The 17,596-nt window shown below is 35.8% G+C and overlaps 3 protein-coding genes and 1 pseudogene across 3 annotated transcripts; 1 reads left to right on the top strand and 3 right to left on the bottom strand.

Annotated features, from left to right (window-relative positions):
* Positions 1-307: 307 nt before the first annotated feature.
* Positions 308-1,959, bottom strand: LOC113716625 (protein WHAT'S THIS FACTOR 9, mitochondrial). The gene has a single exon (XM_027241021.2). It carries the CDS (start codon positions 1,646-1,648, stop codon positions 464-466), a length of 1,185 nt encoding a protein of 394 aa, XP_027096822.1. The 5' UTR covers positions 1,649-1,959; the 3' UTR covers positions 308-463.
* Positions 1,960-2,896: 937 nt separating this feature from the next.
* LOC113716415 (pentatricopeptide repeat-containing protein At4g14850) lies at positions 2,897-6,620 on the top strand. The gene is made up of 2 exons (XM_027240743.2): positions 2,897-4,599; positions 5,021-6,620. The coding sequence occupies exons 1-2, from the start codon at positions 2,978-2,980 to the stop codon at positions 5,484-5,486; spliced, it is 2,088 nt and encodes a 695-aa protein (XP_027096544.1). The 5' UTR covers positions 2,897-2,977; the 3' UTR covers positions 5,487-6,620.
* Positions 6,621-7,116: 496 nt separating this feature from the next.
* Positions 7,117-8,939, bottom strand: LOC113715343 (lignin-forming anionic peroxidase-like). Its single transcript, XM_027239529.2, has 4 exons — positions 8,652-8,939; positions 8,235-8,426; positions 7,921-8,086; positions 7,117-7,773 (listed from the first exon to the last, which is right to left on the bottom strand). The coding sequence occupies exons 1-4, from the start codon at positions 8,865-8,867 to the stop codon at positions 7,379-7,381; spliced, it is 969 nt and encodes a 322-aa protein (XP_027095330.2). The 5' UTR covers positions 8,868-8,939; the 3' UTR covers positions 7,117-7,378.
* Positions 8,940-15,519: 6,580 nt separating this feature from the next.
* LOC113716580 (flowering-promoting factor 1-like protein 2) lies at positions 15,520-15,866 on the bottom strand (annotated as a pseudogene).
* Between the last annotated feature and the right edge of the window lie 1,730 nt (positions 15,867-17,596).

Here is a 17,596-nt window from a genome sequence, read left to right as displayed (position 1 = left end):
GTTTTCTAATATGAAAGCGAAGACGTGCTTGAAGGAGATGAGAACTAAATGATCTTGTATGTCAAGTGTTGGTTCACTTCGAAAAGCTGATCTTGCTTGGAGTTTCTGCATACACTATATTGCTTTTTTTTTAAAAAAAAATAAAATTTTGAGGCCACAGGAAAGACTGCAAAAGCAAGTTCTTTTTAACTTCTTCATTTGTTTGATTTCAGAAAACAAGCTCGTAATTGACCATGAACATAAAAAGAGGACTTTCTCAATTGTAACCCTTCAGATCTTTGACCAACGCGTTAAGTGTGGCTCAATATTTCTCAAGTTTTCTTGGTTACCATTGTTTAAATTTTAATGCCTATATTGAGTGAGGCAACCAGTTCTCTTTGTGCCCTGCATATATCACAGTACAAACTTGCCCTGTTGCTAACTGCCTCGACAAGTTTAAAAAACCTCATCAAGTAGTTTAATCTCATTCATATTCTGACAAAATACAGTCGGATTCTTCTTCTGATTGATATCTGACTAAATTCTTTTGACAATCCAAAGAGCTCATCAATTCATCGTCCATCTTATCCTTCTTGTATGATCCCCTGCTCCGCTCCAAAAATCCTTCCTTCAACATGCTAAGATATCTGCCCCTTGTATCAACAAGAGGATGTTTCTCAATTAGCTTATCGCGATCGTAAGACTCCCTAAGAACAGCAGTCTGTGTATCACCCTTTCTTGAAATGTAGAATATCCCTGGATGCCGCTCAAACACCTTAGTAAACTTCTGAGGCAATCCCAGTGGCTTTCGCAAATTACTAACATTCCTTCTCTCAGTTTTCTTCTGCAGGGTTAGGTGCAGAAGCTCATGGAACACTCCGACAATCCTCTTCTCAGATACATCTGTACGAGGATCCAAATGGGAGGCGTCAACATACGGAGAAGTATATGGCAGCTTCTGCCACTCTTCTAACCATTTCATACATTTCCTGTTTAAACCAAAACCCCTCGTGAATCCAATTGGAAACGCCAACACCCTATTGTTTGCCAAAGAAGAACCGGAATTCCTTTCCAAGTGGGACGACGCCAAGCTCTGATCCCACTTTTCGAGCTTCAGGGCCTCACGCCCATCATCCAGCTGAACCATTTTGAAAACTTCTGAATGCCTCCTAATCCATGATTTCTCATAATCATACGGCAAACCCAAATCCCATTTCAACTGATCAATCGTCTGCAGTGGAAGCGTTCTTTTTCTACACAACATCATGAATTTCTTAAACCGATCAAGAATATCCACCTCACATTTCTGAAACGCGACCACCTCATCTTGGTAAACATCTAAGGCTTCAGAAGATAACTTGAACCAAGGCACTCGAGTCCCTCCACTATCAGGAACATGCAACTCCTCAAACACGTTCGGGTATCTTCTCATAAATGTTGACACTTTTAGGCCATCTGGGAGGCCAAGTTGGCCGCGATTACGAGACAGGCGGTAAATGGGAATACAACCATCTGGGTCCGAGGCAATGAGGGAGATGAGCACACACGCAGCTTTGAGCTCTCTCCCTCCAGCTACTGCCTTGTCCAAGACACGGTCTTTTACCCATTTCAGCTTCACATTTACCAGTGTACGCCTTTGACAATAGATAAACGCGGTTCTCTTGAACATTTTCTCAAACACCTCGAAGGCGTGATTCTTGTTACCCTAAAAAATGCTGGACTTTGGCCTACATGGAGCTGATAACATACACTTCTATGACTCTCGGGATTTTAGACTTTTCAAGGTTTAGAAGCACAGCCGTAAGCGTGAGTTTAACTGCTCATAGAAGTGGGCGCCTTCAAAATTTGGGCATTTTAGTTTTTGCAAAGCAATACGTACAGTTGCACCAATGAATTGCGCCCTATGCTCCAAGCAAAAACATGTCCCCATAGGATGTCTTATACTTGGTCTATTTCACCCCAAAGAATATTCCTAATGGGTCTTATGATTTTATTTTTCATAACAAGTATGGTCTTGTGAGTACACTAGAATTACACGTAATAAGTTTTTATTAATAAGAGATTTCACACTATAATGCAGGTTAAAATTGTGCACGCCTTCACAGATGGGATATCTTAGAACTTAATACTATTTGGAATGGTAATATTCTAGTGTTTGTTATCAGAGAATTGATCGCAGTAAAACATTTTATCATTGTAATCTAGACAACTAAAAGCATGAAAAAAATTTACTAACTAGATGAAATCGTACTTTCACTTTTCAATGAATCAATAATTTAAATCGTAAGAAATACTAGGATATACATCTTACTATGTCTGAATTCTAATTCATTATTAAAGAAAAAGTCTGAATTCTAATTCATTATTAAAGAAAAAGTCTGAATTCTAATGATAAAAGTCTTTACTAGCAACATGCAAAGTGTTTAAAAAAGTCTTCCCTAATTAGTATTTCAATTCAACCATTGCTCGGTGGCCACCACCTCTCCTGGTGGGGTGGGAGGTCAGGGATTCAACCCTTGCCTCCCACCAAATTGTTTGCCCCTCATAGGCAACTCGGTTGGTCTTAGCAAGCCTCTTTAAGAGTTGGTATCTAGTGTTCACAAGGGTCCGACTCCTGTGATTATCGTGTTCGGGGGGATGGGGTCTCTCCTCCCGGGCTGGAATGGAATTAGTCAGACCTCGTAAGGATTGATCCGGACACCCACTCCGTCAGAAAAAAAAAAAAATTAGTATTTCAATTCTGAATATCTTTTATTTCTAGGGTTTATATGTAAATTGGTTCGTAAAGAAGATTTGATTTTGGGCTGTATGATAAGCCGTACTGAGAAGGGATATGGAGCAATTATTTTGGCGTTCTAAGGCGTGATATTATATGCATTATGAACTGACCACGCCTTGAAGAGCTTGGCTGTTTCGTGCCCAAATTTAAACACTTGTTGTTTGTTAACGTCTCAAAACAGAAATATGGGTTGGCGCCTGGCGGCGGCCACCACATGCGATGCCCTTCCTCTCCGCCAATGCCCTCGGCGATTTACTCACCTCCGCCGTGTCAACTCACTCCTCAATCCGACTCGGCCGAGCCATCCACGCCAAAATCTTTAGAACCTTATACCAAAACCAGCTTCCTTCATTTCTTGTTAACCACCTCATCAACATGTACTCCAAACTCGACCGGCTCGACTCAGCCCAACTCGTCCTCTCGCTCACTCCCCCGGCCTTTCGCTCCGTCGTCACCTGGACATCCCTAATCTCCGGCTCCGTCCAAAATGGTCATTTCACATCTGCCCTGTCACAGTTCTCTTCAATGCGCCGCGTTGACAATATCCTCCCTAATGACTTCACTTTCCCCTGCCTCTTCAAAGCCTCTACTGCCCTCAACTCCCCTTTCCTCGGGCAACAGTTTCATGCGTTAGCAGAGAAACTAAAATTGACCTCCGACGTTTATGTCGGATGCAGCGCTTTCGACATGTATTATAAAGCTGGCTTAAACGCTGATGCATGTAAAATGTTTGATAAAATGCCTCACAGAAATATCGCAATGTGGAATGCTTATATTTGCAATGCAGTGGTTAATGGCAAGCCTAAAGATGCTATCATTAAATTTATTGAGCTATTATATGTAGGAGTGGAGGGTCTGCGAGAGGATGGTCCAAATTCGATTACTTTTTGTGCTGTGTTAAATGCTTGCGCAGACTCTTTGAATTTAAAGCTAGGAAAACAATTACATGGTTATGTTATTCGATATGGTTATGAAGGGGATCTGGCGGTATTAAATGGGTTGATAGATTTTTATGGGAAATGTAAGGAGGTGATGTTTTCCGAGATGGTTTTTGATGGGATGATGGATAGGAATGTTGTGTCTTGGTGTAGCATGGTGGCTGTGTATGAGCAGAATTATATGGGGGAGAAGGCTTGTGAAACATTTGTGGAAGCGAGGAGAGGGAATTTTGAACCAACAGATTTCTTGTTATCGAGTGTGCTTAGTGCTTGTGCTGGGCTGGCAGACCTTGAATTTGGCAGGGCTGTACATGGGATTGCAGTGAAGGCATGTATTGAAAGGGATGTTTTTGTTGGGAGTGCTTTAGTAGACATGTATGGGAAGTGTGGAAGTATAGATGATTGCGAGCAAGCATTTTATGAGATGCCAGACAGGAATTTGATCACCTGGAATGCGTTGATTGGTGGGTATGCTCATCAAGGACGGGCTGATATGGCATTGGAATTGTTTGAGGAGATGACGAGTGGAAGTTCTGTGGTGATGCCTAATTATGTGACGTTCGTGTGTGTGTTGACAGCATGTAGTAGGGGTGGAATGGTGAACAAAGGGATGGATATCTTTGAATCAATGAGATGGAAATATGGCATCGAACCAGGGGCTGAGCACTATGCTTGCGTTGTGGACATGTTGGGACGTGCTGGGTTTGTTGAGCATGCGTATGAGTATATAAAGAGCATGCCTATTCGTCCGACAATTTCAGTCTGGGGTGCTCTTTTAGGGGCTTGCAAAGTGTACAAAAAGCCAGAACTGGGGACAATTGCGGCTGAAAATTTATTTGAACTTGATCCTATGGACTCTGGCAATCACGTAATCCTTTCAAACATGTTTGCAGCTGCTGGCAGGTAGTTGATGTACCTTGTTCAACCTAAGATTAATGTGTGTTTAGGAAAGCCCCATAGTTGTTCATACAGGATGTTGCCTGAAAATGCCAGAGTATAAATGGTTTCTTTTTGGGTCTAAACTTGGTTATAGGCAGAGTTAATTGAAGAATCACTTTTTGGAAAGTAAAAAATAAAGTCTTTTATGGACATCTGTGTTTGTCTCCATGACATGGGCGTTCTATTACAACTGTGCTTTAAATTTATTATTGATGCCCTTTCATAGGAGATTGGCATTATTATTCCTGTTCTGGAGTTGTCAGAAAATAACTGAAACTTTTTGAGATATCAAAGATATATTTATACTTATTTGTTGCTAGTGTGGTGGTTTTTCATCTATCTGTTAGTCTCATTTAAACCTAATTGTTGTTGACAATAAATGCAGGTGGGAAGAGGCCAACCATGTAAGGGAAGAGATGAAGGATGTGGGGATCAAGAAGGGTGTTGGATATAGCTGGATGTCCATTAAGAATTCTCTCCATGTATTCCAAGCAAAGGATACATCTCATGAGAGAAATTTTGAGATTCAGGCAATGTTAGATAAATTAAAAAAAGATATGAAAGCTGCTGGTTATGTTCCTGATACGGAGGTTTCGCTTTATGATTTAGAAGAGGAAGAGAAAGAATCGGAAGTATGGTCTCACAGTGAAAAAATTGCACTTGCATTTGCCCTTATTGCTCTCCCGCCTGGTGTCCCAATAAGGATAACGAAGAACCTAAGGGTCTGTGTTGATTGCCACAGTGCGATGAAATTCTTCTCTGGGATACTTGGCAGGGAAATCATTGTGAGGGACAACAGCCGGTTTCATTGTTTCAAGGACAATCAATGCTCCTGCAGTGATTATTGGTGACCTTTTGGACTATTTTTCAGTAATTTCTATTTGAAGGACGTTCCCACCAAAAACATGCTCGCTGGCTACAAAGTATTGAGGTTGGTGATCAAAGAGTTTTTGTTTCTTCGAGCTATAAAGGATTTGATTTGCAGAATTTCGGAGTTGAACCTGATTAATGGGGTTTATACCATCAGATGGATTTCTTGGCAACAGCTTTGAGCCTACAGGAATATTTATTGTATGAGAGATGGAAATTGCTACAAAGAATTCCAGCCTCTACTATTTACATCTAGGAGCATGTTGAAGGTGCTACTGGAGTTGAGGGAGATACTCATGTTCTTGCATTTCATATGATTATGGAAGAAGTTTTTAGAGGCAAGCTGCTTGACTTCAACCAGCTCAGATTTTATACTCATGCTTCAAGCAACCAGTTGATGTTGCAAGGTACAGATATATTTCATATACTTGGGCCAGAAAACTTCAAGGGAGGCTGTGAATCAGGCAAAAGTTGATGTTGCCGAGGGTAAGAAGAAGGGTGAGATGGGAAAAAATAAGGAAAGACAGGGACTGAACCTTAAAAATGCTGCCAAAGTTGATGCTGAAAGAGAGATAATGTGCGGGGGATCTAGCAGTGAGCTAAGGGCAATATAAACAAAGGAGCATACATTGGAGAGAGGTAAAGAAGAGATATTTTTCCCTCCCTCTATTGTTGCTTCTTTCAGATACACTTGAATGGTGGAATTGTATTTTACCTCTCGTGCAAACGACCCCCATGGATTCGTTATTAAGAAGACCATGTAAAACAACAAGAGAAGGTTTGACGTTTCTGCTAGATTTGGAGAAGAGACTGCAGTTGATCCTCCACTGAAGAGAACCTGCTCTCATATGAGGCCTTTCATTTGCTTCAGATTCTTGAAGTTATTGTTATCAAATGAATTGGGGGTGACCAAATGAAATGGTGCTAGATTACAATCAGCATTTCCAACTGCTCTTGGGCACTGGAGCCTCTGGGTGCTTGCAAAGCCGGCATCAATTGATGGAAATTTGATATTGACGGAGAATGTTATGCAAATCTAAGATGTTTCTTGTTTCATTTGCCTTTACTCATAAACCATTAAATTTCAATATGAGAAAGTACATATTTAAATCTTCTTTATTTGTCCATTATGCTTCATAGCTATCTCAAAATATCTATCATGAAAGAAACAAAGGAATTGGGAAGCCAGCTATTAATTTCAAGTCTTGTACTTAGTACTGGTAATATTACATTTAACTTCGCTTACTTTTGCTTAATGGTCTTCAGGTTTGATTTCTCTCTTTATTTTCTACTTATTCATTTTGAATTGAAGCAAAAGAGAACCAATCACTGGAGGGTTGCTTCTTCAAAGAAGAAATTTCAGAAACACTCGAATAGTGAAATTCTCAATTTTTTGTACCGCTGATGCTAAACACCAACATGGCTTTTTAATTCGGAAAAGTAGAAAACCATGTAAAACAACGTGATTGACATTTCTAAGAGTTCCAGTAATATGGGGAACAGAAGTACATATGTAAAGGAAATATGTGTTTAAATAGGGAATTATTTGAAATAATTACTGTATCACTTTATATGATGTGATATAAAAAAAATGATTGGAAACACAAGATGTTGATCGAAAATTGTAATTGTATTGCAAGCAAAATAATATATATTTGGGAAAAAAGTTTATTTGTGTGAGATATTACAATCTTGAGGTTTACAAATTATTATAACCAGCCATAACTACAGGGCAATGGAAGGAAGGTAGATATACACTTGCAAAATCAATGAATAAATGAATCAAAGAATGAACTCAGGACTAACAAATAAAACTTTCTTGTACGGGAAGTGTTCGATGTTGACGATGCAATAAATCTGCACTTGCAATACTTTAGCTCACAGCACTGCAAACTTTCCTTATGATTCCACTTGCACCTGTGAGTGGTTCAAGGTCTCCCATCTTAACCATGGCAGAAGCAAAATCCGACAGGAAGGTTCTAGGATTTCGGCTATATTCGGAGACAATACTGTCAGTTGATCCTCCACTGAAGAGAGCCTGGTCTGATATGAGGAGGCCTTTCTTTCGCATTAGATTCTTGAAGTAATTGTTGTCAAACGAATTCGGAGTGACCAAATCAAGTGGTGCTAGGTTACTGTCACCATTTCCAACGGTTTGTGGGCACTGGCGCCTACGGGTGCTTGCAAAGCCCGCATCAATGTCTGTCCCGTTACTATAAACTCTGTTGCGAAAAACAAAGCATTGAGCTTGTCCTAATGTATGCGATCCTGTACATTGGAATTCAAAGTGCAAATTATCGATCACATTCATGAACTATACGTAAAAAATGGTACGCGAATATTATAAACAAGAAAGGATATTAATTGTAAGTAAAAGAAGAAGAACAAACAAAATGTTTGATTCGTAATCCTCACCCGACAATGCAACCATATCCCTTGCACTAAGTCCTTTGTTTTTGAAATTGGAAATAAGATCTCTTAGGTTAGCAAAAGGGCTTGGCAGATTGCTTTCTGCAGCAGAACGGCTTGCAGTGATTGAATCTCTTCTTCCAAGCTTTACTTGCCATGTCGGACCGCCAACCTGATTACATTCATAAAAATGATATTAATCAGCTGCTAATTGTGAATTAGATCATGGAAGCATAAGCTTGGAGGTCCATGTTTTGCGCTCAATAGTTACTTCTAAGATGGGTAAAGAAAGAATGCATAATCCAAGGCTTAGCACTTACAGCAACTGATGCATCTCTTGCTGCAACTGAAAGTATGTCTGCACAAGAAACAACTCCAGGGCATATCTTCTCAACTTCGCGTTTTGCAGCTTCTATGACTTCAAATCCTCTTGTTGAATTATTGTTTGGCCGTGCAGTCTTTTCGCTTTGAATAGTAGGTGTCTCATCAAGCAATATTGATCCATCACAACCCTGAAAGTGTAGAAAAATAAAACATCCTTGAAAACATAGCCCATTATTCCCTTAGGATATATACAATACATAAATCGGTGTATTTGTACCAACAAAACGGAATTATGAAAATGTCGCGTGAGCGACCAAAACACATGGTACCAGATATATTAAAAACCTCGGATACTTTGTAGAGATTATTCTAACTTTAGTTATACGTGTTTATGTTGATTTGTAATTGCTAACCTGAACGAAACAATCGTGAAAATGGAGGCGAATGAGAGAGGCAGCCATGCGACGCTCACGAGACACTGCTCTTCGGATGGAAGTACGAATTGTATCAAGTGCTTGTGGACATGTAGCATCATAGAATGTTGGAGAAAGCTGTGCCTCAGTTTGAATATTGTTAGCAAGAAATAGTACTAGAATTGAAATAACAGCAATTGTTGGAAAAGAATCCATTAAAATTTACGTGGGATTTGTGTAGATATGATGCCAAGAAATGAAGGGATCGCTCTCAATGAAGATGATCAGAATGATTTGTGTTGTGTCTTAGGAAGGCAAAGGAGCAAAGTATTTATAGGGCTCCAAAGTTGGAACGTAGAAGAATGAGAAATCATGAAGTTGGTTTACGTCGCTGTTGGCTGCTCCGCGTTAGCACTACTACTACTTTTCATGCAGCCAACTAATACGATGTTGTTAAAGAGCTTGCATGGTGACTTGTTCATGGAACAGTGGTTGGATATTTCCTTACTTGTATATTTGGTCATAATTGACTTTGACAATTGTTTTTTATTTTTTTATCATGCAGCCAACTAACTCAAGTTTTTGCTTTTTGTTTATTTCTAACTTCATCCAAAATGTTAATAACATTATTTGAAAAATCACACTTGAACTCCTGTTTATCTAAAATTTGACTTTTCAAACCACAATAATAAAAATAGACTTCAAGTTATTTAAAGAACTATAGGCCAAAAAAAAGATTTTTCTTAAAAGTTTAAGTGGACAAGATCAAAGTGGCGTAATTGTACTCATTATAAAATGGATTAATCTTTCTACACTGACGGTTTATACGGTATCAGTTTTGGATGAATGACAACTATACATATGATCAAATATTGACAACATGATTGAGGTCGAAAACAAGTTTTCCAAAAGATTCACACAGTTTTTTGGAAAATATTTATTGTATGAATTTTTTTTTTGTGTATATGACATGGTTAGCATTAGAGATGTTAATAACGTCCCAATTATGTTGACCTACCCAAACTCATTTAGCAATAACTTGCCTAAACCCATCCATTAATTTTAAATGGGTCTAAATGGGTACCCAACAAATTCATTATATTGATCGGTAGTGGGTTGATTTGGCTCGCCCATTTATAGCTATTCAAAAATAATAATACATTTAAATTTAATTTTTTGTGAGTGTTAAGCAAATAAATTTGAATTTCTTACCAATTTAATAATAATAAAATACCGTTATTTCTTGTCAAATAAAATGAAAAAAGTAGGAAAAAAGTAAAATTTTAAGTGACTTATAAATGGGTATGGGTAATTAGATATATCCATACCCATTTCTTAAATAGGTATAAATGGGTACCCATTTATACTCATCTATTTAAATGGGTATAAATGAGTTGACCAAATTATATATACCTATTTATACCTATCTATTTAAATGGATATGAATAAGTTTACCAGATTACATCCATTACCCAATTATGACCCGTTCAAACCTATCTAAATCACCCATTTTGACATCTTTAGTTAGCATTAACAAAGCAAATTAGGTTGTAAATACATATACAACAGTCTAAGTAACATGGTTCACAATAACAAAGTGGATTTGGTATTAAAGACATACATACATACATACATATTCATATACATAGATATATATATATATATATATATATATATAATTAATCTTTCCTATACTAACTATGTATATATTGTCAACGTTGGATGAATGGCAACTATGTAAAATTTGAATTTGAAATTCATTTTTTGCATATGTGTCATGGATTCAACGGTGATAGTGTATGCACTATTAGTGTATATAAAATTTACTCGTATATATATAGTATTTTGGACGTGTGGCTAATTGGGAAGAGTATTTAGTTAAATTACTTTCCCTGGTAGAATAATTAGCTTTAGCTATGGTTCCCACCGATTATTTTTTTAATAATAGATAAATTCTTAAACCGTTAAAAATAGGCTAAGAAGTTTCTTATAATAACATGTCTTGTTGACATATCTAAAATTTAGCTAGTCAAATAAGCAATGCCAAACATATTATACGAAAAAAAAAATAGAACCTTTGAACCATAAAGAATTTTCCAAAATACATGAAAGTGTTCTCGCTTAAGTACTGTATCTACAAATTATTTGCTTACTAGGAGTGAAGATTTATATGGTGTGTTTTACAGTCTAAATGACACGGTTCGCCATAAAAAAAAAACTGCAATTTGTCATTGGTTGACTGCTGGCTGTTTCCCCTTTTTTGACATGGTGAAATGTACTTGCTTCATAGCTTTGCTGTTGTCCTAAATCAATTGAATCGTTCTTGTACATTTTATGGGTCAAACTACCAAACCAGCTCTAAAGATGAACGGCTCAAATTGGATGTACTATTGGACTTTTTTCTTCTTTCTTTTTTCCTTTTTTGATTCTCAAATTTTGAATTTGTGGTCCATATGGAGCCATATTATGAGCTTCTTTTTGCATTTTTCGAATACTTTGAACTCACAATCTAAATCAGACTACATCTTGGATAGCTTAATTTGGACCATAAATTGTTTCTAATAATTATATTTTCCAATAATTTGAACTTATTATCTAAATAAAACGATGATCCTTGTGGCTCCATCTGAACCGGCAATTGCGTGGCATAATTCGAGAAATGCTACCCAATCTGGAATTTTGAATTTACTATTCTTGGATCTGCAATGCCAAGAAACTCAATGCATATTTGGGTTTCATAAATGTTATTTTTCTATTCACTTGAAATAGCGAACAGAATTTTATAACTATTAGATTCATTTGGTTTAGTGTTTCTTAACTTTTGTTCTTTTTTTTGGGAGAATTGGAGTTTTGGATCCCCAATTATAACCAATGCTCGAAATTAGCCCCCAATCTATTTTGAAAAACAAATATGGTCTTCAATCAATACAATTTTGCTCGAAAGTGGACAATTGATGGGTTTTCTTCAATTTTTGCCGGAAATAAGTCACGTAAAAACATGTGTCGGCACTTAAGATCCCTTTTTCAAATTTTTTAAACTGAAAACTCATATAAAATTATTTCCAGCTTTCTAGTCCCCCTTTTTCTTGTTAACAAAGACAAAATCACAATTACTAAAGGTGTACCCAAAAAAAGGCAAAAAAAATAAAAAAAACACCCTTTTCTTCTCTTACTTCGGTCTCCAGCAACAAGAACGGAAAACCGTAATGCCCTAAGTTCTATGCATAAAACCATCAAATCGAAAGAAAAATCTTGAAGAACTTGGTGATAATGGAGTTGTTCATGGATCTACGAGGAAGAAATGGCACTAAGACCAAAAGAATTGAATGGAGCACTGCCACCTCATTATGGTATGTGATTTTGACCTCATGTAGCATTATGCATGCTTAATTCATCCTTATATTGTAAGAAAGTGATGATGAATGGTGATATTTAGGAAAATTTCAGAAACCTCCCTTGAGGTTTTTAACAATTTCATTTAGCTCTCTCAAGATTTTAAAAATTATACATACCTCCCTTATCATTTAAATTGACAATACTACGCTTAAATATTTTAATAAAATTCCCTTGTTTGGTATGCTTATACTTAGAATGACTTTTAAAATTATTTTTCATTATTTTCCTTCTTATTCTTTTTTTTTTTTAAAAAAATTTTTGCCAATAAAATTGTTGAACTAGCACTATTACCTCTAGTTTCTATTGTGACCAAATGTCGAAGTAGTGATTTTTTTTATGAGTTAACTTATATGTATTCAAATGTTTTTACTGATCTTTATTTTCTACTTTTTTGGTATTAAAATTAACAATAAATAAAAAGAATGGCCCTAAGCCACTACTAAATTATGATAATCCCACTACTCAAAAAATTCATAAATTCTAAATGAATTATTTCACATTTCTTTTCTATCTTATAAATCTAATTCATAATAAAATACCATCAAAAGTATTCTATCATAGTGATAAAATTATTATTATAGTTATTTATCAAATAGTAGGTATGGACATGAAAATTTTGGCACCTTTTCTTTATAATTACTAGAGGAAGATAGCCCACGCAATGCGCGGGAGTTTGGTGCATATGGTATAAAATAGTGTTTAATTTTTTATTTGATGTAACAGCATGGAAAACTAATTTTTAATAATAGAAAGATAACCATGAAAAGATTAAGGATAATTATATATTAAACTTCGTAAGAATGGAAGATTGATTAAAAACGGAATCCATAAATTTCATTCCCTAACGGGCACTCATATTTACATGAAAGTAAAGTAGTAGGCTGTTGCATTTAACTTCTATCGAACATGGTAGTTGTCTGTTGCAGTAGTAGTAGCTTTCCTTGCATTGTCTTTGTTAACTTGTAGATAGGTTGAGAACAACAAAATTGCTAGATATATTTTTAGATTAAAATCTCAGTTTTAATTTGCCCAAATCATTATTTGCCTTCTCCCAGAGCGAAACGTTCACTTTCGCTCTTATGAATCAGACAATGAACAATGAAACTTGACTATTGCAACTTCCTGCAAACTCTGAGCAAATAGAAGAGGAATATCCCCAGCTTAGAAATGAGAAGCATAAGACTATCTAGACAGGGAAAAAAATGTATTTTAACGGGAAGAAATGATACATAGAAGTGCTTGTGCTTAACAATAGATGACATTGGATAGTACTACCTGATTCTTGTACACAACAAAATGATACTAAGAATAGAATCAAATCATACCGGTGAAAATCAAGGTTCGAAAGTTACTACTACCAACTAACAAATAATAGTACATTTTAATAAGAAATAATCATCAAATACGACAAAGAAAGTTTGGAATTCATTGTTCAGCACTAAAGAAGCTAGAATTTGAAACCTTATGTAAAACATGTTTAGCACCAGCATAAAGCATGAGTATTCATATTTTATCATCTTCAGGAAACTCTTTTCCTGGACAAATGTTACATAAAAAATGCACTTATGAAGTCATAAAGGTAAAAGAATAAATTATATTGTTGTTTAAATGTCTATAGGAACTTTCATCTCCAAACAGGAAACTAAGAAAAAGAACTGAACAGGAAAATAATCATGAGAAAATTGTGTGCATGGTAATGATTTAACAGTCTAAACAGACAATCTAAAATAATAGGAGCTCCACCAAGTTCCCAAAAGTTAGGAGCATTCCAAATGTACTTAATGGTCTATGGGACAACATGATCACAACGTTCCGAATTTGATCATCAATGTGAAAATTGCAACTAAGAGGGAGAGGATTTTAGCCAACTACTTGTTTGATTATTAGAGGTAGATTTACTTGGGATTTCAATTCTTATTGGTAGTTATTATTTATTGGTTTCAACCTTCTAATCATCCACATTCAAGTCAAGTACTTTGATGAATTGCTTAAGCAAATATACAAAAGAATACATGAAAGAATAAACTTTGACACAAACTCAAATCAGTAGGACAAAGTATTAACTACCAATTCAAAATGACTCGGAATCTAACTATCACCAAAATCAATTGCATAAGAATCACCTTATTACCAAAGCAAACAATTAGATAAGAAATCACACCATTCAAAAAATTCAATTGCAGTAGAAAAATCAATTGCAGTATAAACCACACCATAATGCATCAATTGCAGTAGTTTTTTGGCTTACCTTGTTCCAAATACTCCCTGCACAAACTTTTTTCTCATAGTTGCTCCAAACCTATTCCAACAAAATCACACCGTTTAAATTGTACACAGCAACCAAATTTGTGGGAAGCAATAATATTAACACTAAATTACGCTAACAGAGTATCTAATTTCAGAATAGAAACATTTAGCTCACAATAGAAACTATGATTTTACAAGCAAATCATACCATAAAAAAAATAATAAAAGCTCACCTCAAGCTAAACCACCAAGAATAGTTTCAGCATAAAACCATATTGAAATCTAGAATATAATGGCAGTACAAATAAGTATTTACTGGAAGATGAAAGGAACATAACGGAAGAATGTGAAGGAGAGCACATTTGAAGAAATGAAGATGAAACTGATGCTTAGTTATAAATTCCATAATAAACGCTTTAATTGAGATGAAAATGGCATTTGAATGTCTTCAAGTTATAATAGTAAAGCAATGGTAATAATTGATACTATTTATAATTTATAACACAAGCCAATTAATGCCTCTATAAGGATATTTAAGTAATTATACCAATAAAGAAGCTATCATGGGTTATACCCATTGTAGAAAAGACAACCACATAATCACACATTCCCAAAATACCCAAACCTTTGAACAAATCACAAGAACATTTCAGTAAATATAAAAATACACATGCTATCTTAAGTAGTACCCAACGTTATAACTACACTCAAAACAACCTTACAATTCTAAAATGCCCCTACTCTTACGGTTGAAATTCAAAGCCATTCTTTGACCCAAACTCATTCTTATATAGTATAAGGATATTAGATAATCTTATAATTGTATAGAAAAATAAATTAAAATTCATTACACAAGGGTATTTTTGGGTATTTATTTAAAAATTCGACCAAGTCAATATTATTTTAAGGTTTTGTTAATAAAACTATCAAATCAAGGGAGGTAGGTGTAATTTTCAAAACTTGAGGGGAGCTCAGTGAAATTGTCAGAAACCTTAGGGGAGGTTTCTGAAATTATCCCGTGATATTTTCACTTGGAAGACAAAGAATGTGTTAAAATTTGGATTTTTAACTAATTTGAGAAAAACCCTATAAACAAACTAGTTTACTGTTGTATCAAATTTAATACTTAACAATTTGGTGATTTAATGAATTCGGATTTTGTTAGAACATCGACCGGAAGCAATCAAGGGAAATGACATGGACTTGAAATTCAACTTCAACCTAGTTATATCTCCCGAACTTCAAATTGGTTAGGATTCTTGATGACAATATCATACATGTGCATGCTCCTGAATTGTTTGAAGTCCTTGGGAAGACAGATGAGGTCAACAGGTGATGATCTCCTATGGAACTGAAGGAGGTCAGGATCATCATAGAATCTCTCCCATCCGAGAGATAACAACTTACTCTCGAGAACACCATAGGATGCCATGACTTCATTACTTTCGACATGGACAAGTACTCTCGACGGCCATTCGAGCCTTCCTGCTGGCCATTCGAGCCTTCACGCTCTCCAGCAGGATTCTCTTCAAGACGGACAACACCGTTATTGAAAACCCACACTCCCGACATTTTCTGAAGGAGAAAGTTATGCAATAGCTTGGATACGAACTGTAGAAAGAGATGATTGGGGTTTATATAAAGGTTCCTAATTAAAAGGAATGATGTGCTATGCGCAGCTAACTACATAGTATTATGGTGAAATAATGTACATGTCACAGGAAAGTTCACTTCAATATAGTCATAAGTCTGTAAAGAATCTTTTGAAAAATTAATTTTGCTTTCAAAGAAAGCTGATTAGAATCCAACTATACACGACAAAAGATGAACCTCGACATTTTTTGAGTTGACAACATCTCCTTGCTAACCGATTCTAGATGATTAAAGTGCCAAACTGTTTTTCTTCACATATATACATATATGTATATGTGATTAAAGTGCCGATTTTAGATGGGTAGTAATTTACCCATCTTAGAATGAATGTTTGATAGAATTAGCCTCTCAAAGAGCTGAAACTAGGTAAAATTTGAGAGAAAATTGAAAAGACATGAAATTGACTTATTAGTTAGTTAAATTTGAAAAGAAATTGCTACATATGTTACACATTTTTTTTTCTTCTAAATTTGAGGTTAGAAAAGGTTAGGGAAGGTTAATACCCTATTTTGCCAGTGTAATTTAACCATGGAGCTAACAGTTTGTGTAAAATAGAAACCCATTACTTTTTTTTTCATGGTATAAACCTGCTGTGTCTGATGATCGCATATAGTCTAACTAATTTGAAGTCGAGCATTGTGGGATCCTTTTGGAGGTTGGCTCTCCTAATATTATTTTATTCCATCTACAAGATTCAAATATGAGATCTTGGCCAAGAGATATCAATTTTTTTACCACTTGATCCAATGAACCTTTGGTAATTTAAACATGGAACTAGCAGCATCCATGTACAAAATGGTGTCTAACGTCAATATTCAATTCACGTATGATGGAGGATGATGTTGGATGTGGCGTTTGTCCCACATCGGACAAAGCCAGAAGAAGACGGCTCATCGAGGCCTCTAAATATATGGCCTTGGTGGCGAAGATAAGTGCACCACTCAAGAGAGTTATATGGGTTATTAGTTTCTTGAGTCATCTAACCCATTTATAGTCAAATATTTTAGCCTCTTTTGTTTTGTGTTTAGAAATATTTCCTAAACCTTTTATAAGTGTCTTTTGGCCTAGGAACCATTTTCCTACGCTTTTGTATTTTTTCTTCATAATAGAAATAATGTTCCTCCTCCGCCCGTGGACGTAGGTTAATTTGACCGAACCACGTAAATCTTCTGTGTCTTTTATTTGTTTGTTATTTTGTCTTTATTGGGTTGACACAACCCTTTTATATGGTCAGTTTTACCGCCTAATTATTATATGGCTGGTATCTACCGGCTAACCATTATATGGTCGATTATACCGCCTATTTTGTTCTAACTTTAGTTTGTTTATTCCTGAGCCAGACCTAACAGATGAGTTGATAGTTCGTTCTCTAATGAGTTCAAATAGGATTTGGATTAAAAAAGAAAGGATAATTGGCAAAACCACAGCCAATGTAATCAACAAAATTCTATTATTCGATTTAAAAAAAATGTAATGAACAAAATTCTTGCCTATCAGCTACATGTCGAAAACTATCTGTATTCATGTCTTTTAAAGCCAAATCCACCATGTGACATAGATTGTTGTTTATGTCTTTAATACCTAGTCTTGTGCGCTTTGTCAGTGGGCACCATGTCATACGTACACTGTAAAGCAATTGATGCAACAAG

The sequence above is a fragment of the Coffea arabica genome, chromosome 11c (assembly GCF_036785885.1).
Source record: "Coffea arabica cultivar ET-39 chromosome 11c, Coffea Arabica ET-39 HiFi, whole genome shotgun sequence".
In the NCBI taxonomy this organism is placed as follows: Eukaryota; Viridiplantae; Streptophyta; class Magnoliopsida; order Gentianales; family Rubiaceae; genus Coffea; species Coffea arabica.
The sequence above is the reverse complement of the archived record's forward strand: the minus strand, read 5'-3'. Positions and strand labels throughout refer to the sequence as shown.